We start from the raw sequence: 25,165 nt of genomic DNA on the forward strand, positions 1-25,165 counted from the left end.
CTCCAGCCCGTCAGGTCAGCAACGCCCTGCGCCGTCGAGCCAGGAAGGAGCGCGGCATTGAGGCTCAGGGTGAGTGTCCTCACTTGAGCTGTGCCCAGGACAGGAGCCCCATAAGCAGGGCTTCACATACCAACCAAGCCCCACCTAGCCCTGCAAAAGGCTCCCAAAGCCCAGCAGCAGCCCTGGGGCATGATCTGTAAATAAACCCCAGAGAAGTCACCTTGAAAAGCACTGACAGGTCACCCCGGGATGTCCAGGCTAGGGATGTTGCACGAGGCACCCCAATCACATTCCGAAGGGAAACTGCCACTTGTAAGATTTCTTTAGAAAGCTTGCTTTTATAAAATGTCATTGTAGTCAAAGTTCAGACGAAGGCCAAACGGTGCGCCTTGGCTCCTGGCAGAAATGAGATCCACCACACAGAGACAGCAGCTGCCTTCTGAGGCACGAGCGCTCCCGTAGCTTGCTGAGAGGGGCACAGCCCCACCGGCACCGTGCCCTGGCCGTGTTGGCACACAGCTACTCACAGGATCACAGAATGGTTTGGGCTGGAAGGGACCTTGAAGATCATCCATCTCCAACCCCCGTGCCACAGGCAGGGGCACATTCCGCCCAGGAAGCACACTACGGGAAAGAAGAGAGAACCAGCACACTCTCCTTCTCAAATACACACTTCTCATCTTCCCACTTGACAAAACGAGTAGGATTTCCGCCAGAGCACGAGTTTAGACCGCAAACACTTGGACAACGCTCCACATCTTCACAACGAACTCCCGGGCAGGCAGGCAGCCGGCTCCCTGCTCCCCACTCCAGCCCCACCAGGCACCGGCACCACTGCCTGTGGGGCACGAACGGGCACCGGGGCCAGCCGGGGCACCGCGACCCCAGCACCTACGGGGATGAGTGGGACCGGGAACAGCTGGGGCACCGCGACCCCAGCATCTACGGGATGAGAGGGCACCAGGACGAGCTAGGGCACCGGGAACGGGGACCCCAGCATCTACGGGATGAGTGGGACCGGGAAGAGCCAGAGCACCGGGACCCCAGCATCTACGGGCACAAACGGGCACCGGGAAGAGCCCACCCCCCGTCACCCCGCAGAGCACGGGCAGCCGCACACCTGTGGGGCACGGGTGGGCCCCGGGGCAGCCCACACCCTCCCGCAACAACGGGCACCGGCACCTGCGTGCGCGAGGCACGAGCGGGCACCGCGAGCAGCCGGGGGACCGGCACCCCCGCACTGACGAGGCACGAGCGGGCACCGGGAGCAGCCCAGCCCAGCCCTCCCTGCCCACAGCCGGCACCCCCGCGTCTGCCGGGCACGGGCGGGCACCGGGAGCGCCCCCCGCCCCCCCCCATCCCCGGCCGCCGCAGCCCCCGGATTACTCAGCGTTTGCCGCGGAGCCGCCGAGCCCCCGCCGGGCCCGGGGCCGCCGCTTACCGATGCCCGGCGCCACATAGACGAAGTAGAGGAAGGAGGAGGAGAGCGAGAAGAGGAAGAGCGCGGCCAGCAGCGAGCGGCGGGGCAGCAGCCGCCAGGCGCCCCGGGGGCCGCGGGGCCACCGCATGGCCGATGCCGCCGAGCCGCCGCTCACATGCGCCCAGGCCCGGCGGGAGGCGCCGCCCGCGCCCAGCGCCGCAGGAACGGGGCGGGGCCCGAGGGGCGGGGCGGGGCGGGGCCGCTGCGGCAGCGCGGGGGCCGCGGGGGGGGGCCGGGGCGGGGACCGGGGGGGGCCGGGGGCGGATCGACCCCAGAGCGATGAGCGGGGCCCCAGGCACGGGCCGGGCGCTACCGACGGGCCGGGGCGCTGAGCAGCCACCCAAGGGCGCTGCCGGTGGGGTCGGGGCTCGGGGCTCAGAGCAGCCGCCAGGCATGGGCCAGGACACCGGGCAGTGACCCACAGGCCTGGGGCAGCACGGATGGACCCGGACACCGGGCAGTGACCCACAGACACTCAGCCTCAGACCTGAGGCGCTGCTGATGGGCCTGGGACACTCAGCACTGGCCTCAGGACACCCAACCACAGTCCTGGGGTCCCCACCGATGGTCCCGAGGCACACAGCAATGGTCTTGGTACACTCAGCAATGACATTAGGGCAGTTGGCAGAGTCCTTGGATACTATTGATGGCCCTGGAACACCCGGCAACGTCCCCAGGACATTCAGCAAGTGCTCAGGACATCCACCAATAGTCCAGAGACACTCAGTGGTCCAGAGATGCTCAACCATGTTCCTCTAACACTGAGCAATGGCCACGAGAGACCTAGCAGTAGCTCAGGGCACCTGGGCTCATGGTCCTGGGACACCTGGTAGTGAACCCGGGACACTCGGCACCAGGACACAGCCCTGGCCCCCAGCCCACTCGTCAGCAGGGCTCTGTTTGGGTGAGTGCTGGGTGCCCCCCAGACATTGTGCAGGAGATGATGGGCACAGATGGGTGGGAATTAAGAGGGGGTGAAGTGATCACGGTCAATGCAATAATCAGCACTAGCAGCAATCAGCAGCCCTGTCGGTTAAAGAGTAATTAAGTAGTTTTGCACATGTTTGTGCGCAGTTCCTCCATTGTGTGTAGGAGGAGTTGGAAGGAGATACGGAGATGCCTGAAAACGAAATAATGGGAGCGAAGAAATGCCATCCCCATCCAGGGAGCCAGGGAAGTAGCTGAAGAGCAGATGGTGTCCAGTCCAGCCAACAGACTTGTGAGTTTTTCCTCAATTGTGGTTGCAGGATCTGTGCAACTCACTTTTTTGGGGAAGGGCTGGAGGAAGAGGTAATTCCTTATTTCACCAACAGACAGAGCTGAGAAAACCAAACCTGGGTTCCAGGCCCAGCCAGGAAGCCGAGCTGTGGATCAGGTGTGCAGGGAGAGGCTGTCTGCCTCTGCCTGGGTGGGCAGCAAAGGCAGCAGCACCTCTAGGAATGACGGCTCGTGGGGTGGGACCATCTGCCAGGACATGCCCGCGGTGTCCCCAGCTACCGCTGCACCCCGGGGCTGAGCCGCTCCCTGGCAGGGAATGAAGCCTTGCTCAAGTCAGACTTCCAACTGCCCGGCCAGGTGGTGATGGGCTGGCTGGGGGCTGCCCCACGGCCAGACACTGGGATAAAGCATTCTCCAGGTACAGCTGTGCATCACAGTAATCTTGTGAAAGATTAGCACCCCTCCCAGACCAAATGCAGTGCGAGCAAATAAAGAAAACAATTCCCACTTTGGACAACTGGCAGAGAAATAACACTCCTGACAGATACTTGTATTCCCAGAGTACATATTCTTCCCAGAGAGGAGATAAAAATGAAGATAAAGTAAACAAGAGCAGGGATTAGCAGAATAGTGGAAACTTCTTTTAAAAGGTAAGTCATTAATTTACTTAATGTGCCAAGGCGCAGGAGGATCTCAAGGACAGGGGATCCTTAAGAGCCAGGAAGGAAGAGGAAAGCAGGGATTTCCTTAAAGAGGCTACATAAGCTATGCTAACTTCAGAAGCGAGGAAACTGGTACTTGTTCTTGTTTTCTGGGACTGCCCCTCCACCACCACCTTCACTGAAATAAATTAAATCCTGAGCCCTATTAATTTCTGGGAGCCCACAATACTCCAGCAGAACTACACGGCCAAGCTGTGGTGAGATTTGCCGTTTGCAAAACAGCTCTTATCCAGCTCCTAAAAGAACGCCTTGGGCAAGGAAACCCAAGAAGATTTCTCAGTTGGTTTATCATTTCTTTGATGCAGACGTGGTCAAAGGTGAGACATCGTCGCAACCAATAATCTAACCTTTTGAACATATTTAATTAGCAATGACATTGCTGGAGGAGCCACCCAGAAACTCACTCCCAGGCCCAGGCAGCCACAGTGGGGACTGTCACAGAGGAGTGAAGTCAGAGATGGCCTGGAGCCACGACAGGACCTGCCTGTCCCACTGCCCCAGCTCTGACTCACCTCCCTCTCCCTCTCTCCCAGGGCTCAGCTCAGCCCCTGTCAACACACTTCACTTTCCCTCCCTTTTTCTTTGCTTACTCCCTCTTCCCCTCTTCTCCCAGCCCTGCCTCTGTTGCATCTCTGCCAAGGGACGAGAAACATCAGCCAAAGCTGTTCTCCCTTCCTTTGCTCGCTTCCAATTAAAAAAAAAATTAACAGGAAGAGGGATTTAAAAGTCTTGGATGGTTCCATAGGGCCAGGTTAGGAGTTCAGGGTGGGAGCACTTCCAAGCGGGGGTGTTGCAGGGAGCATGCAGGTGGCTCCCGTCCAGGGAATCCTGGCTCTGCCCCACCACCTTCCTCCAAGGGCTGTGCTCCAGTCTGCACCAGCTGCTCCAGCCCTCCCAGCCCGGGGCGGATAAGCAAAGTCCCACTTTCTGCAGAGTTCAACATGCTGACAGTGCCTGCGACACTTTAGGAAGGGCTTGTGTGAACACCTTTGCCGGCAGCCTGAAGGGGAAGATAAGGTCTTGGTGCGTGGCCATGAGCAGGAACGGAGGGACAGGTCCTGCCAGTGCACCTACACTCCTGAGAACACGCAGCTGCACCCTCAGAGCACGTCTCCACATAAAAGACATTCTACATCACTGGAGGGAGAGCTCTTTTTTGATGGCTTGGGGGTGCCCCAGCACAAGCACAGTACTTGGAGGAAGAGTACGGACACTATTGCACCACACGCAGTCTGGAGACGTTGGAGCTGCCTTTTCACAGTGGCACCAACATAGCTGCTCAAGTTTTGCACGTGGGAGACCAACCTGGCAGCTATCGTGGCTCCCTCCTGATGAACTCTGGCACTGCCAGCCCAGATCCTGCTCCGAGCCACAAGAGCACGGGAGCTGCCATGGGAGAGGGAGGCCTGGGGCTGCCTCATACCCTGCGAGCAGCAAACTCACCCACCCAGGAGCTGCCCCGAGCTCCCAGACCTCGGACAGGCAGTGTCACATGCTCCCGAGGGCCAGCGGGGAGCACTGCCCAGCAGGGGCAGAAACGGAGCCTTACGCAGAAGCTGACCCCGGAGCTGGCAGCCAGTGTGGGGAACATAATCCTCAGTTTTGGGGGTTGGAACGGTCATTAAAGAGCTGTGCTACTTTGACTGCGCAATCTCTAATTGTCACTTCATGGAGAAGCTCAATGTAGGCTATCTAATCTAGGAGGATAATTTTTGTTCTTCCACTTTGGCAAAGGACAGATTGTAGAAAGGATGTCACAGCCCTTGCTAGGGTTTTGCAGTCTTTGTCACAGTCTCTGGAGCTTCTGGCACCTTCAGCCCCAATAGTAGAGACTTTCCAGAACAGACTCCATCCTGTGATTAGGAAAATGCCTCTATTTTCAAAGGTGAGGACAGTCAGCATCGCACTGCGTCAGCCCTCCAGCTGCTCAGCAATACGATTTGCTTTGGGTCTTCCTTGGAGTTTCTGCTGCCAGACAGTTTGTGAGAGAAGTGGGAACCTGAGCTGTGTCGCTCAGAGAAAGATGGGGCTTGGGGCAGACTGGATGCTGAGCAGCTCTCAGCTTGGCAAAAACAATGCACTCCTTCTATTTTTTACTAAAAGTCTCTTTGCAACATGGGGCTTGCTCCAGCTCTATTGAAAGCCAACATAGTGTCATCACCGCTTTGAGCAGGAGCAAGCCACAGAGTATGCCATGCATAGCAGAAATGTAAATATTTTCGATATGTACACCCACAGACACAGCATATGCAATAAATACTCAGTGTATCGTTTGCTGTGTGCCAGAACATAGACATAATTATTGATGCAGCAGGTTTTCAGAAAGACAGAACAGGGTGTGTACTTAATTTGGCAATAAGAGCACACCTAACTGGCCCTGGCATTTTCATCTGGGTGTGAGACCACTGCCACCCATGGATGCTGCTATTTTATCTCACATCCATGTGTCAGCAGTAACAGAAATGAAACCAAAGGCAGGCATTTGTCTATTATGATGGAAAAACTCCATCGAATGCTGCAAGGTGCTCCTTGCAGGCAGGATTTTGCTGTAGACCAGTTCTCAGATTATGCCACCCACTGCACTTTCTAGGAAGACTAGTAGGGTTCCATACACATACCTAACCGCAGGGACGGCTCGTTCCACCACAGCCAACAGATATGTCACAGCTCCCAAAAGGAGACAATATGAACAGAAATTATTTTGCAGGGCTCCACGTTCACTTGGAAGGTAGCTGTCATCAGAAAAACAGGCTAAAATATTAAGTTTATCATGGCACTTTGCAGAGATTTGGTTGATTTCGTTGCTTCTGTGTCAGCCCACCTCTGAAGGCTAACGATTTATCCCAGTCAAAGTGGACTTGCGGAAAGACTCATAAAATGCCTTTAAGATATAATATACTATTGAGGGAATACATCGGGCTGTACTTTCCAAAATTTCCCAAGGACGGAAACTTCAGCAGACAAGAGATAAAATTATTGAGTAATTTAGTGTAAGTCATGGATCCAGATTTTAAAATATCACTTAACAAACTCCCTCTCACAAAGCTATGATGACGGCTGGGGTAAAACACTGCCAAACAGCCCAAACTGCCTGAGAGTTGGAAAATAAACAGGCCATTTTCAGCACAGCAGGGGGTCAGGATGGGGATGCTGGAAATTCTCCATGGGGGCCAGCGTTGTTTGTAGAGAGTGTGGAGGAGTGCTGCTCTTCCCCAACTGCAAGGGATTGCAAGGATGTCAAGCAAAACCAGATGAAAGAGCAGTGCAGGCAGAGGTAAAACTCTGCCTAACTCCTGCCAGGTGACAGGGATGGAAAAGAAACATCTGGACTATTCAGGCACAGAGCTGGATTTCAAAACTAACAGCAGAGGCAAGAAAGTGGGGTGAAATTCTGCCTCTACTGAAGACACCTGTAAAAAAGACTCCAGGACTTCACACCATGTTGAAATGTGACTGCCTTCCAGAAATCTGGTGACAAGGGCAACCAGGAACAAAAGAACATTTCAGAGGAAATTGCTTTCTATTAACTCATAATTACATAATGCAAAATTAACTTCCAAAGGCCAACAGCTTAATTGGATTCCCAAGGGGGGAAAACAGTTGTGTGGTGAATAAGAATCTTCCATAGCTACATTAAATATGATGCTTCAAATACAGAATATAAATTATTCTGCTGTGCAGCAAAAAAATGCCCATTACTTCAATAGCTACAGTCAAAGTATTTTAACTATTTCTTCTCAATTGCTGACTGGTGTCAAACTACCCAGGTGACCCCACAAAACAGCTCCCTCACGGATACCTCCTTGCAATTCCAGCCACACAGCTGAATCCTGATTAATTCTGTGAATATGTTCAGATATTTTGCTGCAGTAAAGTATAAAGGCTTCCAGCCATCTTAACCTTCTTCCCAGCTTGGATTTTGATTGCCTGGAATCAATATTTAATTAGAAAGGCAAAGAGCTGAACCTCTTGACCACCCAGGCATTGCTTCTGTAGTCATTGCCCTTTGATGTACAAGGAAAGGGCTTGTAGGACTTTCTTAAAACATGTGCGGCCTTTCATTTCTCTTAAAATTGTAGCAAGACCAGGCTCTGTTTTGGGGTTTTCCACTCAGAAGCAGCGCAGTTAACATTGAACACAGTGATTCCTGCTCATCTTGGTCTGATAAGGGGAGGGGAGGCTTGCTTTGCCTTCCACAGCCAACATGCTCTTGGCCATTTGTTTTCCAGGTCCCCATGTCTTTCAGGTGCCAGTGAAAACCATTGGGCTGAAGAAGCTGCCCCTGCCCCATGCTTGCCTGCCTGCTGCCAGCTCCTGCAGCAACCCCCAAGCAGAGATTGCTTGGCTCAGTGTTTGCTGTGGCTGAGCTGCAGTGCAGCCACGGGAAGAGCTCCTGGTCTCGGCCACTGCACGGCTCTGTGGGAGCTGCCAGCTGCAGCCTGACGGGTACCAGGCAGGACCATACGCTGGGTGTTTTCCCCCTGTGCAAAGCACTGAAGCGATGCTAACACAAGGCAGCTAACATCGACAGGACCGGGACGCATGTTGGGCTGCACGTGGGTGATGGTGCCGAGTGAGAGAGGTGCCCATTTCAGCCGCGCTCCCTTTCCCCTCCCTGTAACCCGCAATTCGACAGAGCACTCAAATACCTGCTTAAAAGTCATCAACTTCAGCAGGGCTTAGGCGCCTGCAGAATCAAGGCTTAGGAAGGAGCTTAGCTGATGAGGGCGATCTGCTAAAACCATCAGCGTCGCCCTTTTGTGTTCCGTCTTCTCCCAGCTTAATTGCTGCCTGCTTTTGCACTGGCATCATTTCTGCCATATGCTTTTATTTTTTTCCAGACAAAGCATTTACACCCTTTCTATATCCATTTTATTCTGAGAAAATCCTAATGATTTGCCTTCATGCTTGGTTTTGTTCCTGTTTGCTGTGGGACTCCTGCTGTTACTTTATAAATATCTAACTGAAGTCTTTGCGGGAGCAAGCATGATTGAGAGCATAAAGGTGAAGTCAAGCTAAAGAGACCTTTACCAACTCTAAAAACAGCTGCTGCTCTTGCTCCTGCAACTGATTTATACCTCATCTGGAGAATACCAGTTCAGAGCCTAGAATCGTTGACTCCAGTGATTTATTTGGCTGTGCTGGAGTTTGGCGATGTGCTGTATAATGTTTTTTTGCACGGAAGTGTCACTTTGAGGGAGGTTTAATTGCTTTCAATGTGGATATAGATGAGAACGCCTTGGGAAAGCTATTTGCATACATTTTCTCGAATGCCAAATGTGTTAACATCCTCCACGCTCAGGCAGTCTGAGGCTGTTTCTCTGCATTACTCAGCTTCACTGGGTGCCTCCAAAAAATTAACAATCAGAAATTCCCCAGGATGGAACAGAAGGTGAAACTCCAGGCCAGTTGGTTTTGAATGTAGGGTTATTTGTAACAGCTAAACCAGCAGGACTCTGAATATGAGGTTGCAAACTATAAACACAGAAAGCCCCAGGCCCCCAGCATTCTGGACTCTACAGACAACTGCTTGCAGAAGTCCAGGGCAGAGCAAGGGCAAGGGCTCGGCACTGCCTGCTCCCAGGGTATTGGCAGAAGAAGGTAAATGAGCAATTTCAACAGTACAGAGCAGGTGTCAAAGAGCTGCCACCAAGGGCAGGGCACACACCTGCGCAATGCAGCACCCGCACCACTGCTCACACACCATCTTCGCAGTATTGGTTCTGGAAAATGTTCACCAGTCATCCCTCTGACGACCTTCACGCAAGACCAGGAGGTGCCACACACAAATCCCTTGTCCTACTTTCTCTCCAGAATTCAAGGGCAAACTATCTCCCGAGTGGCCTCAGCAGTATACGCAGCATCAGTCACAACAATCTGGTCTAAACAGATCCTTACTTCAATGCATATCTCACTCTACAGGGCAGCTCATCTTGTAATTACTTAATGATTTAAAGCATCAGCTGTTGACAAAAGCAGGACCCTACCTATAGGAGTGAAACAGGTATTGATTTAATGCCCTCAGTGCAAGGGATCCGGAGGCCCCTGGAAGCAGCTTATTACTGAACTGCAGCCATCCCTGCAGGCAGGCTTGCTCCCCGCCTGCATTTCCCCAGATACGTGTTCTTTTTCAGCCCAGACATTGTACCTGGAGACAAGAGTTATTTACAGCAGTCTGGGGTTTGCAGGCTGGTTGGCAGCACTGAACGGCAGCCCCAGCTGCGCTGCCACACACAGCAGAAATCAGGAAGAAGGACAATGTTTTTCTGCCGGCCACGCAGTGAATTGCTGCAAGACCAACACCTTCTGGAAGCATCAGATTTGTTGTGGAGGTGCTGTGTGTACATGTGCGCGATGGATCAGCACCTTTCAACTGTGCTGGATTTGCTGAGCACATACAAACCATCTGCCCAGGAAAAGCCACAAAGAAAGGCACCAACCCTGGTCCCACACACAGGATTTGTGCAGCCCTGTTCGCCCACAGGGAAAGACAGCAGTCGTGTCAGGCTGGATCCCGCAAAAGGCAGAGCGTTTCCTGATGGAGACATTCCTGACGTGACTGGGTTGTTTGTGCCAACCTGGATACTGCAACATGGCACCGTTTGTGCTGCCAGCCCAATTTGGTTCTGGTTTGGTTTCGCATGCGTGGCTCTGTCCGCTGTGTATCCACCTGAATAAGGGGAACAAGGGCTGTGGTGCAGTCAGGCTGAGACTGCTCTGATATTTCCTCCAGGGAGCTCAAGCGCACAGCCCAAGCCCACGCCAGGGTCTGCATCTGACAGTATGGACTGACCCAGGAGTGCAGGGCAGGAAAAGCAGAATATCCCCAGCTACCAGGGAACTAGTAGAAACTGTAGCAAGGCAGAATGCAATCATCTAAACTGGTATTTAATCAAGACAACAGGCCTCCTACTTGCTTCTTATGAACAACCTGAGTGGCTACATGATGTAACTGCAGCCAGAAATATTCCAGTGGAAAGTCAGGCTGAATTTTGTGCAACTAAAAGCAGAAGCGATAGTTTCTTTATTTCTTGCTGTCACCTAGGCAAAGCAGTATAATTCTCTGCAATTTATGTGTCAGCCACACATCCTACCTTCCTGCAACACAAGCTATGGGGTTCACAACAGGCTTTTACAGATGATACTACGTGGCCTGTGATACAGAGGCGGCCAGCCGAGGTGACCTAATGGGTCTGCTGGCCCTAACTGCTCTGTGTCCCCAATCACCCCCTGATGATTCAGAAGGAAGCGAGGTATTCCCTGCATTACCAGTGTGACAGCTGGTTTCAGACAGGTTCGCAGTTTCTCATCTTATGCAACCTCCATTAGTTATTCACAACAGTTGACTTGCGGCTAGCCAGTGAGTTGGCTAAGAACGGTGCCTAGTTACAACAACAAACCGTGCCTGGCTTGGCCATGGGCATATTTTTCTCAGATAAACCAAAAAAAAAAATTTACAGCATGCAGTTCATTGTATGCAACCTGGATTTAAGCTGTTTAGTTTGCAAAGGTATTTTAAACTAAACAAACAGCTTTTTGTTAACATTTTCACTGGCACTGCAGGTTTCTAGGTTTAGAATAGCACTGACCACTCAGAGCCAGTACTGTTTTGCTGGGACAGAGGGATGGGGTGTTACATATCTCAGACAAAACTTGGAGACAGCGCAATCTATTTTTTTGTCAGTGTCCTTGAAATTAATTGAAGTGATTATCAGCTGTAAGCCTGACCTTCAGGCTTTGCCATGGCTTTCAGAGCATGGGGAGCTGCTGGGTTACGGCTCCATCTTGACCCACAGCCAGGGGAAGATACGGACAGCAGCGTTAGGGCAGTGGGCAGGGCACCCACTTAATCCGTGTGCCATGGCTGGATGGGTGTGACGCAGAGAAGGAGCAGCTGGATATGTTGGAGTAGTCACCTCCGGGGTAAAGGAGGTTGCCAGGGCTGACCTCTTCTTGAAAGGAGAGGAGGATCCAAAGACAACGTCCTTGCCAAGGAAAAAAAATCCCTTGCCCTCAGCTCCTGCTTTTTCTTTACCAGTCTATCCTTCTCCAGTGCTGCCGGCTGCCAGCGGCTTTGCTGCTGGACTGGACCTGGATGGGGTGAAGTTTTTTCAGAGGCACTGGTAGGGAGCTGTGTTTTTGATTTGTGGTTAAACCACTGTTGATAACACCCCAGTGTTTTAGCTGCTGCTGGGCAGGGCTGGCACAGCATCAAGGCCTTTCCTTTTTCCCACTCTGCCCCCGCAGAGAGGAGGCAGGACGGGTGAGTAGCTGGGAAGGGGACACAACAAGCACAGCTGACCGCAGTCACCACTTATATTCCATGCCGCACAATGTCATGCCCAATAAAAGCTCAGGGACAGGAGGTGGAATGGGGGACGTTCAGGGTTATGGCATTTGTCTTCTCAAGTAACCCCTATGTGCTTCCCTGGGAACAGCCAATGGGAAGTGGTGAATGCCTTTTTTTCCTTTGCTTGTTTGTGCAGCTTTTCTTCACTTTTAAAACTGTCTTTATCTCAGCTCACTAGTCTTTTCTTGCTTTTGCCTTTCTGATTCTCTCCTCCATCCCACTGGAGGGTAGTGTGTGAGCAACTAGTTGGGAGCTTACCACCTCACCACAGCCTGGCAGGCTCCCTTCCATTGATCCTTTCCATTTCTTTTGTCATATAGTCACTCTGGCCTGTGAAATAGTTACTCATTTTACCAGCATTAAATCTTTATTATTGTTGCTTTTTTCACTTTACCTCTCCTAAGACTATACTTCTTCCCTTATCTCTGCTCCAGGAGCAATGTTGCTCTATCCAGGGCAAGAAATGCCATAGAGGCACGGGGAGGGATGCCCCCCTTTATGGTACGGGACCTGCACGTTGTGTGTCAAAAGTGATTTGCGGACTATGTGTGAACAGGAGCCGTGTTTTATCAACTAAGCGATTGCTGTCCTGATGAGGGATTACAGAGATAAAAGAAGAAGCAGAACATTCTTCTAGGGAGTCACTTCAGAGGAATGCCTATAAAAAGGTGCTAAGGGGCATGGTTTAGTGTTTGATAGGAATGGTTGAACTCGATGATCCGGTGGGTCTCTTCCAACCTGGTTATTCTATGATTCTATGATTCTATGAATCACCAGCAGCTGCCTCTGGTAGAAAGATGGGAGAGGAAGCTTGGCTCCCTGGTCAGAGCAGGAGTCAGAACTGTCAGTTTATTATTCCTCTCTCTGCTATCACTTTGCTGGATATTTGAACATCTGAACTGCATTATTTCAGCTGTGAGAATTCTTTCACCCACCACAGGCAGGGTAAAAGAGTGAGCATAAAAAATCTAGATCCTACTGCTTGGATTTCCAACATTCTCCTAAACAGCACCCGGCAGAGATCTCCACTTCTCTGGCTGCATCAGGGCTACTGAGGAGGCTGGGAAGACCCGGCCGGTGGGAAGTCTTTGTGCACATTGTCGTTAAATCACACTCAGGAGTGCCTACCCCAGGTGCCTCCCTGTGTCCCAGCTGCCTCTGCCACGCCATCCCACTGCTGGCAAAGGGCAGAGAAGACCAGCATCCTTGTTGGAAGGGGCCTGCACCGCCTTCTGCAAGGGCTGGCAGGTTCCGGAGGCAGCTCAAGTGCAGGCTGCTCATGGGAGCATGAGGTGACAGTTCTGGGAGTGCCCAGTGGCTCCAGGCTACAGCTGTGATGCAGTTGCTTGTACCATTATTCTCTTTTCCCATTGCCATTTGTTTGTAGACATGTCACAGCAGATGCTTCTCACCAGCATAACAGATACTGGGACTCATTTGGGGCTAGTACCTGTAAACATAACCCAGCTAAAAAACCACTCTGTTTAACAGCGTTGTCACAAAGATTTGTTAATTCCCATTGACAGAAGGGCTTTCGTGATAGTCTGTAACAAGGAAGAGGGAAGAACTTTTAACTTCTATGCCAGCAAGAATGCAATGGAAAGAATACCTAAACGCTGCCACTCAACAATAAGATATTTACCATTGAAAACAAGCCCTGGCCGAGGGGCAGGCGGTGAAGGATTGCTGTGGGAGGGAGGAAAGCAGGGGACAGGCAGGGCCAAGCTTCCTACAGCTGGTATTGGGGTTTCACTTCCCCGGTGATGAATGGCTTCTGCCCGGGCAGCAGCTGCTGCCTAGCCACTCGGGGCAAACGTGGACACAGCGCTCATGGTCCCTCCTGCACACACTGGTGTCCAAGGAAGCTGCTAACAGCCAGATCCAGAACAGAAAAGGAGGCAGCTCTGCTCACAGCCCGATGCAGACAGGGGGTTGGCTGCCAGAGAAAGCTGCAAATATATAAGTTTCTACAATTTCAGTGTACTGAAGTGCAGCTGCAGAGGCTTTCAGGAGCAGGACTGTATCTGTGTGCCCTGCTCTCTGTCCCTTGGGTTGTCTGCTTACAGCATCTGATGGCTTTTTTTTTGAGGGGGATGATATTGTTTTCTAAAATTCTAATACTAGCCTGACCATAATTGATTTTTCCATTCTTGGTTATTTTGTTTGTTTTTCTTAATTTACTAATGATGATTTCTGCTGCTGGCATCTCTTTACCCATCATACCCTTTACACGTGCACACATGTGAAGTGCCATCAAATTCTGGGATGGATACACCTGCACCAAATAGATGCACTTCAAAAACCACACCCATGTCAGGGTGCACAAAGCTCAAACCCACAACACTTGTTTGAAATTAATCATTGAACATCCCTTAAAGCAGAAAGAAGATTGACTTGAAGAAGACATTCAGGAAAAAATGGAAAAGGGCATTGCTTTGCCTTCACTGCCTTCCCTTGCCTCATTTTCTGAGTGTGCAGAAATATTCATGGGCCACTGTTGGAAAGAATATCAAGGGTCTGCAGGAGCCATTGGCCTGACACAGTGGGGCTGCATCCCTGGGCCTGGCAGAAGGCATGACAAGACACGAGCGTGGATGCCTCCAGCCCGACGTGCTGGGCTCCAGCCTGTGCTAGTCAGTTCATGTGGCTGGTTGCCTGCAGTGGCCAGAAAGGTCAGATAAGGAAGAGGTGCTAGTGAGAGCTACCTGTGCTGATAAGCAAAGGGAAACATGTTCACTGGATGATAAGCGTGAAAAAGTGGGAGCACATTTTCCCAGTCTTTGTGGGTCTCAAGATAAAATGGTGCTCAGAGGGCAAGGGATGCCGTGGGATGTGCCTCCCAGCTCACCTACTGCCTTGCGGTCTGTTCCAGGGCCATTTCTCCAGCCTCTCTGTGCCTCACTTTAGGTATTTGTAAAATAGCAACTGTCTCCTGCCGAAGGCTGTCACTAAGCATAACCTATTCACGCTGGGAGAGTCACATCTTGAGACAGAAGGCTCATCACACGATGCTGCGAGAGCGGCTCGGATGAGTCACAGCTCACAAGCACAGCACCAGCTCTGAGACACATGAAATTCCCCAGTTCTCAGATCAAAAAAATACACTGTTTAAAAGCAAAACCAAGTTAAGACAATTTCTCTATGTCCTGTCTCTGGGCCAGCACCTCCTGTCCCCACATGACAGTGTCTGAACCATTTACCAGCAGAGCCTGTCTGTTGGGAAGCCGGCAGGTGCCACAGAAGGGGACCATCCTCTGTGTCAGGAGGCTTGTTGGAGCATGGCAGGGCACAAGCCAGCACGAACAAGTGTCTGGCACAAAAAATGAGGAAGTGAGGTTGGGGTCAAGCGGGCTGCATTTCCCTGAGGGGCAAACAGGATTGGAGAAGTCAGCCCTTGCTTCTCAACAACGTACTCCTCACTTCATTCCCGTGTCCAAGGCAAGAGCGGAGTTCAGTCTCCTCAGCCAGTGTATTCAGCCTCTTGACTAGCAGTGCAAACAGACAACGTGACAATCTCCTTGGGAATATTCCCTTCTGCTGCCCTTTGGGTCCTTGTTCGCAAGAGCTGATCCAATTTGTTCACATTTCAGGTGGATCACAACCCCTGGCAACCAGCTAGAGCCGTGCATCTTGCTGGGCATTGACTGGAGCCATGTGCTGTGCTTCCCTCTGTCACTGCTTCCTCCTGGATAAAATCCAGATTTAGCATGTCAAAACCAGACAAAACATGAAATGAAAAGCAAATAAACCAAGCATCCAATAGCTTCAAACAACAAATACCAAAGCAACAGGAGAGACATTATCTGCTAAGAACTAGTGCCTGGAATTTGCCTCTCTATATATTTGTTTATATTTTTACATAGAAGCGTGTGTATATGTATGCACACAGGCATATGCCTACTGCATCTATCTAGAGAGCAAGAGAATAAGACACTACGTATACTAAGACACATTAAGAAGATATAAAATCAAATCTATATAGTAAAGGATTTAAAACAATTTTCAGCATTTCCTCAGACATCCTAAGAGAACCCTTCCTGTCTGCCCAGAAACAATAAAGCAAGCAAATTACACAGCTGCTTCTTTTCCTACCTTTCTAGTGGCATGTTTAACCTTCACCTGTCTATACATAAATGTCCTGAATTTGATAACAAAGGTCATTTGTTATTCCTTTTGAAGTACAATCAGTTCTTTCTTTCTCAGTCTCAGACTGGAGTGCCGGAAAATCAAGAGAAGGAAGTAGGAGGAAATGATCTTTTTGCATAGAGGCTGTTTTCAGGCTGCTGCTGCCCTCTGACATTCACATCTTCAGGAGCTGTGATGGGCCTGATCCTGGGGGATGACAAAGCCCTCAAAGGCAGTAAGTATCCTATTGGCACTTCAATGCAGTAGCCATAGGCATTTTCTCACAAGCAGCCTACAGATACTGACATTTTAAGGCCATTGCTGATTTCAGAATTGTTGATATTGCTATATTTGCCTGATGTTCCTGAATCTCCAGGCTCATCTTGTTGTTTGGCCCATACCATATTCCATGCCAGAATCAGAATCTGGCTTCAGGTAAGCTTAGAGCTGAACACCTCTCCACACCCTGGGAAATATTTTATTTTTACTATAAAGCCAAGAAGGTGATTTACATATTTAAATATTTGCTGGATAGTTCTAGAGTAAATCTAGGTGAAGCACTTGCACCTTCCCCACATCTGGCAGTCTCCTCCCATTGTCTAACCACCCTACGCTCATCAGGAAGTTCAGGGCTCTCGCTTTCAGGAGGACTTGAATCAAGGGTGACTGTTAAACCCACCTGAGATTGTCACAGTGTTCATAGACAATCTAAAAATTGAACCCAGATCTCTCTAAGGTCAAAGACTGTCATAACTGTTAAACCCATTCCCTAGAGTAAATCTGGCATGCCCTTGCTCTTTGGAGCCAAGAGCCTTCACTTGTAAGAAAGAACAAAGTACTGTTCCTGTAAATTAGCACCTTCCCTTACGTTTCGAGCACAAGGTCACAGCTGGTCACTTACTCATCTGTGCCTACCCTCAGCGTTCCACATAGCTATCTATTTAGGCCGCTCTCTATAATTTAAGAATTAAAACTAAACACTGTGTTACCTACAGCCACATCATCTTAGATGAGCTTAAACAACTGTGAAATTCCTGGGATCTATTAAAAGCAACATTCAGCACACAAATTAATCAACAGATGCTCAGTAGCTGTGCATCAGAAAACCACAAGTGAGAAGCAGGCTGAAAGCCCTCCTGCCAAAATGATTACTTTCTGTTGCAACCGAGTCCTTGAAAAACCATCTGTACAGTGATGCTAGACTGCTGTTTGGTTTAGTAGTTATCTCAGTGGTACTAAGTCTGACTGACTCCTCTCCAGTAGCAACAACAGGTCAAGCAAGCAGTGGCATTTCCTGCTGATGAGTCAGAGATGAGACACGAAAATCACTGTCTCTTCATACAGAACATTTTAGATGTTACAATTTGGTATCACCTGTTGTTATTTCATCCACAGAACGCTGCTGTGAGGGATAACACTTCATTTCGATAGAAATGTGACAATTCACAGTAGGTGACCAAATGCATCTCCTGGCACCTGGGGCTTCCTGTTCTCACACAGTCGCTTGACCCAGAAGCCCTTGACCCCTCCATCCACTCTAATGCTCCCCCTCCTACGGGGGCCACTGGTATCCTTTTCCTTCCACCTTTTCCCCTTCGCTGTTTTATCTTTCCCCTTCAGATCCTGGCTTTTATGAGGCTCAGTCCTGTGTTTGTGTTTCTCTAGGTTCTCAGGCCTCTGCTTTCCTGGCTCAATCCTCCTTCCTTCCACATCCCTTCCTGGACCCTTTCCGTGGCCCCCATCTGTGGTTCCCCTTTGGCCGGGGCCGGCAGACCACAGGCACAGCGAGGAGAAGGTCAGTTCACATCTTGAAGAGTTACATCTGCAGTCATCCCTTTTCTACATCAGTCTCTCATGATTAAAAGCACATGACAGCTACAAGGCCAGTAAAACAAAACAAGTGCGGAGTTTCCTGATCGTGGAAGTTGAAAGATTCAAGGAATGAAAACAACAAAAAACCCGAGGCCAAGGCTGAACGAAAAAAAAATCCCAAAACAAAATAAAAGCAAAGAAAAAGCGATGAGAAAACAAAACAGCTAAAATTTCTGGCTTCCACTCTGAGGCCAGATGACCTATTCTTCACGCCAAGTGAAACTCGAGTGGCTGGGAAAGACAGTTAGAAGATTTTCTTTATTCTGCACCAACTTGGTAGAGTTGAACATGGCTGAGGTGACAACTGAAACCACCCATTGCAGCAGGTGACGATTAAATGGGACTCTACTCATGCCCTTTTCCCTGACTGACACTGCTTTGCTTTTATGAAGCTTTGCCCTTGCAGGTGGATGCAGCTACTGCTTTTAACCCAGAGTGGCATAGGCACAGCTATAAAAATTTGGAGCACTTCACAGACACTGACATTGGCTAAGGCTTGGCAAACTTTGAATTTTAATTTTTGCTCAAAAAAGGAAGCCAGCATACACAAGAAAATTTCCTGTTTCATCAGCTTAAGTGTAAGACATTCTGGATCAAGCTTCATTGCTTATGGGTGAAGTGTTGTTCATCACCTCCACTCCAGAGCATCATGAAAACTGAGATCAAAGAGCACGTGTGCCTGAGCTTCTGATTTGCTGCAGGCCCACAGCATCCCCAGTTTTCATATGGAGTAAGCCATGCACATTACCTCTGGAAATCAGCTTGCACCATCCTGCAAAGTGCCATCCTCATTTTTCAGTGTCACCAGTGAGCTTTAAGTGTGCCACACGACATGCACCTAAGCTGAAGTCATGCACTTTAAACTGTCCAAAACACGAGATGGAGAGAATGAGTTAAAGCAAATGGAAACCGCAGTTTGTCGGAAATTAGTCAGTGTGGAAAAAAAAATTTGGTTATGACTGTAGAAAGACTTTGTAGGTCGCCACAAAATCACAATAGAAGATGAGTGCAAAGAAGGAGGTGGGTTCAGTTTCGTTACAGGAAACCAGACCTCCAGCTCTGCCCCACCTGTGACACAAAGAGAAAAGCTGCTGGCGCAGTCTCGCTGTTTTCTTAAAGCTCACCCATGTTGGTGCCTATTTGAATGGCTTTCACCTTCATGTAAATGGTTTAGGTGAGCGTCAGTGTGTTTGTGCCATGACTCTACAATTTTATATTGATTAAAGTGCATTCTAAAGGGCCTTCAAAATGGCCTAAGGTACACAAACCTGTGCACCTGTTTATACAACCCCCCCCTTTTTTTTCCTGAAGAAGTGAAACCAGAAATGAACAGAAATGCATGTGATGCTGTCATACTATTGGTCTCCATAGTGCCTGTCACCCCTGCATCTCAAACTTTTACTGACTGGATGGACGGACGCCCATGACTGGCTTTGTAAGCTGAGAGGTGCTGATTAGCCCCATTCGCAGGTACGAATTGAAGTGCCAGAGAGTTTAGAGACCTAAGTCACAGCAGCCTATGCTGGAGGAGGGCACTTGAAACTTATACCAGGTAAGGCTGACAACTAGACAACTAGGCTCATTCAGCTTTGTGTTAGCTGGATAAATGCTCATTTGGCACCATCTTTTTGTGTAAAGGCAGGTTCTTGGTCTGCGGTTGAGCAGTGAAAGCTGACCATGGCTCAGCTGTGCAGTTACCCATCTGCTCAGCCAGCTGCAAAGGGTTAGGGGAGCTGCAGGTTGAACGTGTCTGATTTACAGTCAGGATCCGTTTCCTACTTTGAGGTACCATACAATATTTTACCACAGTGCTCCGGCACACTTCTGAAGCCATTCTACCCAGGTTACCAGCACACCCTCTGGAATGATAACCCTGTGCCACCATGATTTCAGTCTCTGTTTAAGCACAAGGGGTTACAGATGAGCTTGGGTGATGGCAGTGGAGGGAACAGGAGCCACCGGGCAGTGGCAGCTGAGGGACACGGAGCCCTGGCCAATGCTGGCTGAGGGACGGGGCTCCAGGCGATGTCTAAGGGACACGGGGCCCGGTGACACGGGCTGAGGGACGGGGCTCCAGGCAGTGACCACAGGCCCAGGCGCTGCAAGGCGCGGGCAGCCGGGCGGTGACGTCACAGCGCCGCGTGACGACGCGGCGTCGCTAGGCAACGGCACGGCGGCTCCCGCGGCTCCCGCCCCGCCCCTCCCGCAGTCACGCGCTCGCACGCGGGACCCCCCCACCCCGGCCGCCCTGCGCGCGTGCGCGCCCTCCCGCCCCGCCCACAGCCTCTCCCCCCACTCCCTCCCCGCGACCATCGAGATCTCGGAGGCGTTCGCTAGAACGTCGCCGCGGCGTCCCGGAAGTGGCTGCGTGAGAGGCGGCAAGATGGCGGAGTGAGTGCGGTGACGGGCGGTGGGAGGGTCCGCTCCGCTCCCCGGGGCTCCGTTGGCCCCTACGGGGCAGGGCCACGCTGCTGTGTGCCCGACCGGGGGCCTTTCCGCTCAGCAGGGGCTGGCGGGGGTGGGGGCGAGCTGCGGGGCGGCTCCTCAGGCGGGGCAGACCGGCCCCACGCGCCCGCCTTGATGGGGCAGGCCGGCCCCGAGGCGTCCCTGCGCAATGTGGGGGGGGCTGCCGAGGCTTACTGCTCGGACACAGGGGTTTGTTACACTCGGCAGGCTGAGTGAGCTGGTTCGTTCACTATGTGTAAGGCTTTCGCCTCCGTCCCAGGCTGCCGTGCAGAATGTTTGGTGTCTGCTGTGCGTGAAGGAACTCGGCGATAATCAGCTGCGTGAATTTGAGCTTCCAGTATTTGTGATAAGAGACCACTTCTAAAAAGCAGCTTTAACCTGTTGGTCACTAGTGCAAACTCAGTATGATGTGGCGGATGTTTCATGTATGCATGTCTTTTTCTAGGCTAAGTCTTTATCATGCTGCTCCATGCAGTATAATAATGGATTTTATTATCCTAACAGGTCTGCAAATGCCAGTCATGAATACATCAATGTCACCCTGCACACTACGCTGGCTGCTACTACCAAATTGGTGGTACCTACACCTGCTAAACCTATCCTTCCAGTTCAGACTGGAGTCCAAGCACAGCAAGAGGAGCAGTCTAGTGGCATGACGATTTTTTTTAGTCTTCTTGTATTAGGTGAATGATGAACTGAAAGTCTTCTAATCTTTGTTAATCATATTTTGTATCTGAGGACATGGGCCAGCTTTCAAAATCGTAGGATTTGATTTCTCCTCTGGTTTTCTCTTTATGAAGTAGAGTATTGTACAGGCAAAGGGATTTGGAAAGTTGGGTATATAACTAACTGAAGCTTCCAAACCTGTGGAAAGCTGAGGACCACTGCAAACTTTTCACCATGATCTTAAAGTGCAAATGACATGTCAAATTGGTTTTGCCTTCTCTGTCAAGCACTTGGCATATATTCAGTGTGTGAAAAAGACAGTCAGAATTCTTCATGGGGCTTGCAGCTGTCTTTGAAGACAGTGTAATAGGTAGATATCAATTTAACCAATTCTACCACTTCTGAACAGCCCTCAGGTACTTTGTTACACAAGCCAATAGAAGGCATTCAGATTTACCTATGCAAGCACTGACGTTTAGTATCGATTTTTCTGGTCTTCATGATTTTCTTACATTCCTACAGCTTTTCTGTAAATCTGGGCTGTTACCTTTCTTTAGTAGACAATAGTTTTCTCTTACCATCTGATTAGCGCAATGCTGTAATCAAAACTGTAACAATAACAAAACTTTCATGGAGGGTTAAGGATTTGTCTGTCTGTCCATTTGTGCGCTTGGTTCTTCCAGGTGAAGCTGCACTGAGAGACTTTCTGTGATAGATGGGTCACCTCATCTTCTAAGTGATAATTCTTTCCAGTATCAAATGGAGAAAATGATAGGTGTGGAGTTGACAGCAATGCAGAAACTTGTGCAAATCATTTGGGTTTAAAAAAAAAATAAAATTTTGTCTCCTATAAGTAACTATTCGTAAGTGCAGCAAAAAGTAGAAGGCTTCTGCTTATTCATAAAGTATCTATTTGTCTTCGAAGTGCAGCAAAAAGTAGAAGGCTTCTGCTTATTCATAAAGTATCTATTTGTCTTTGAAGAGGCTTAATGTTTTCCCAGAGATCAATGGTATGTTAGAATTTGAATAGAAATGAAAGACCAAATCAAAATGCAATAGATCAGAAGACTTCTAAGATTAAAATAAAGTTTCTGAATATGTGTCTGTCATGGATTTTGAAAGGGCCATTCATGGTAAAATTGTATTCCTAGAACTTAAGAACAGAGCTGTGATTTTTTTTGGCTGTGTTCCAGTCTGTTTGTGCCAGTCTCACTACTTGATGGATCTTAAAAACATCACCCTCAGGACAAGGGAGTTCCCAGAACAACATAAAGCCGATATAGAAGCTTATGTTCATAGTTATTACCCTTCATAATCTCAGATTTAAGGGTCTAGGAAGGGTGAAAATGAGTATGCCTATCGTACTCTTAAATCTGGGTGTTGTGAACTGTAAATTGGCCTTTCAACCTTCTAAACTGGAATAGACCCAGAAGCAGATCTGTTCTGAGCTGTGTTGTGTTGAAGCCAAACCCCAAATTTAAAGTGCCTGAAGTAGTATGAGTTCATCTCTGACCCCAGATTTCTATGGCTTGTTTATCTGTTCAAACACTACTTCACTTTCAGAGTCATACCTCTGTTCTACCATATCCATATGACCATGAATTGTCTTCTGTTGTACATTTCCGCTGCGCTTTCCCTTAGGGGCACGCTCAAATGTTCTTTTAGCCTGTCCAGCACACTGCTTTTTCCAGCCTCTTGCCTGACTGCTACACTCCTGATATGTATGAGTGCCTGGAGCAGATGATGTGCTGCCAGATAGTCATGCACAAGGAAAGGGTGACTAACAGCTAAAGAATATACCAGGCTGCCAGAATATTTATGGTGGTGGGAGTTACTTCTTAGACTACGGTAGCTTTTTGGTTTATTGCCAAAGCGGAGTAGTCAAGAGCTGGTAGAAAGGAACTGGTGTTTATATCTGCTGCATAGGAAGCATGTTTGTGCTTGCATTGGACTTTGCTGAAGATGCATAACACCCAAATGCCTTTATGGATCTATCCCAAAGAGCAGTACTGAATGCTTTTAACACAGTAATCCTAGATGTCTTTGCTGGTTGCATATTTTTCATGTTTAACGGCCAGGAAATTGATAGAAAAACTCAATACTCCTGACTGATAGGTGAATAAAAACTGTGCTTGGGATATGTGATGAAGCTATTCCTCCCGTAGTCTGGCAGCTGGCGGCCGAGTGTCTGAGTTGCTTGATAGATTCTGATCTGCTGCCCTTTCTAGTGCAGCATCTTAGAGTAAACATCAATTTGAGTCTACTAAAGTATTGTACAGTAAACTCAGGTGCCCTTGGCACCATGTTGGGGAGCAGGACAACAAAAAGTGATATTTGTATTTATGAGGTTTGTACATCTTTGAGACGCCATATAGTAAATACTGATCACGTTTAGACCCCTGTAGTTCGCAGGTGGTGTGATCCAGCAAACCATGCCAGTGCTCAGAACTCCTTGTGGACAGTTTTGCACCTTCTCAGGCTATAAATTGAAAGCACTCTTCTGAACCATCTGTGAGTGGCTGTTGGGATGTTCGTTAACTAGAAGGAGCTGTTAAACCAGATCCCCAAGAGCAGTTTCAAGAAGCTAGTTCATTCTCGAGTTCAGAGTGTGTGCTGCTGTAGTGTGGTCTGGCACATTGGTGCCCACACTGAAACAGGATGAGAGTCACAGACACTTGGAAGGCACAGAGTAAGAAAAATGAAGATTCCTATTGCAGTTATGACTAGTTTGCCAAATATACAGTTTAAAACAGTCTCTGTTGCAATTAATGGGCCAGAATTTGATTCCAGTGTATAAAATGCTATTGAGTTTGCTTGTGATTCAATTACTTTCTGAGAAAACATGAGCCGTAATACTGCTTATATCCCAGGACACTGCAGAATGATTTGTTAGCAAATACAGCAAAATACATGTATTACAGACCTGCAGGCCAGATGTTGTTTGTTTATTTGACCCTTAGTTGAGCTAAATAAAAATAGAAGAATTGTTGTGTTTTCAATGCAGGGAACATTCAGATAAAAATTGTTAAGAATTTAATAATCCAGGATTATTTGATGCTTATAGATAAGTTTCCTGTCTGCAGTAGTCCTAAAAGAATCAAATGATGTCTTCCAGTCATATCCGGGGATGATAGCCAGATCTGCTATAAATCCTTTGTAATTTGCCTTTACCATTGGCATAGAGGATGTGATGGGATTTGCAAATTGTTGTAACCTTTGTTTTTGTTGTGAGGCACAGACTTTCTCCCTACTGGCTCAAGTACATTACTGTAGTAGAAAACTGAATTTTTAAAAGCAATAAGTGAATGTTGCATCAAACTTAAATTCTATTTGTTTTCTTTTACATTCAAGTCAAATCTGTTTTGTGTTTTTCTACACTGGTTCTTTCCCCTTGCTGGTTTAGCTTTTAGCAACACTCAGCAGTAAATGTCTCTTGCTGATTTGGATAAGAAGTTGGCTGACTCTTCTTGTGAGCATTTGAACGGTTACCCATTCTGCAGCCTCATAGCCACCCTGTATGGGAGTTGTCAAGGATATGAAGCCAGACTCTTCTGAGGCGCACAGAGTAAAAGAAGTACCAGTCTCAACTTGCAGCAAGCAAAATGCAGATTGGAGACAAGACGTTCTTCCCGATGACACTTAAACACGAGAACTGGGGTCAGAAGGGGTTGGGATTTCTTCAAAGATTTTCAGACTTGGCTGGACAAGGCCCTAGGCTGCCTTCTTTGAGGCTGGCCCTGCTTGGAGCAGGAATTTGGACTAGGGGACCTTGAGGGATCCCATCCAATGTAAAATTTTCTGATTCTGTGATTATTCATTTGGGCAAAGCCTGTCTTCTCTAAGGGACTCAAATGTGGAAGTGTGTAGCTTTGAAATCTTAATTGAGGCCATCTGTACATGTACATTTTATTTAAAAAATACAAACTGTTTGCCAAAAACATTATTAAAATACTGCATTCTGTATGACTGGCATTTTTGTGCTCAGGGAAGGTTTTCTTGTAAGATGAATCAGGCTTTAAAACTAGTAATGCTGATATTTTTAGAAGATAATTTTAAGTCCTAAAATTTGCCTTAGTTATTTTCTGTCATTTGTAGATCCATTTACATACTTCAATGTGAATTAGGTTTGAAATAAATTTGGTTGCTTGCGTTAGTGGATTTCTACTAAATCATTAGGAGAAGTTCTGCTCTCATGTATTTTAGAAATACTACTTAAAAGTATATTTTATTCTTTTCTAACACTTATAAATCTACAATTTTTTCCCT

At 48.8% G+C, this 25,165-nt stretch overlaps 3 protein-coding genes across 3 annotated transcripts in view; 1 reads left to right on the forward strand and 2 right to left on the reverse strand.

The window, feature by feature from the left end:
• B4GALT5 (beta-1,4-galactosyltransferase 5) overlaps nt 1-1,622 on the reverse strand; it is a 33,433-nt gene extending 31,811 nt beyond the window's left edge. Inside the window, exon 1 of the mRNA XM_069872010.1 lies at nt 1,442-1,622. Within this exon, the coding sequence (XP_069728111.1) occupies nt 1,442-1,568 (127 nt within the window). The 5' untranslated portion in view covers nt 1,569-1,622. The remainder of the gene's footprint in view (nt 1-1,441) is intronic.
• The window catches only part of SPATA2 (spermatogenesis associated 2), a 140,455-nt gene that overhangs the window by 49,137 nt on the left and 66,153 nt on the right, over nt 1-25,165 (reverse strand). The gene's annotated exons all lie outside the window — the stretch shown is intronic.
• Nucleotides 20,080-25,165, forward strand: part of SLC9A8 (solute carrier family 9 member A8) — a 28,364-nt gene continuing 23,278 nt past the window's right edge. The window contains exons 1-2 of the mRNA XM_069872003.1: nt 20,080-20,158; nt 20,738-20,916. Of these exons, the coding sequence (XP_069728104.1) occupies nt 20,151-20,158; nt 20,738-20,916 (187 nt within the window). The 5' untranslated portion in view covers nt 20,080-20,150. The remainder of the gene's footprint in view (nt 20,159-20,737; nt 20,917-25,165) is intronic.

Source organism: Phaenicophaeus curvirostris, chromosome 18 (assembly GCF_032191515.1).
Source record: "Phaenicophaeus curvirostris isolate KB17595 chromosome 18, BPBGC_Pcur_1.0, whole genome shotgun sequence".
Lineage (NCBI taxonomy): Eukaryota > Metazoa > Chordata > Aves > Cuculiformes > Cuculidae > Phaenicophaeus > Phaenicophaeus curvirostris.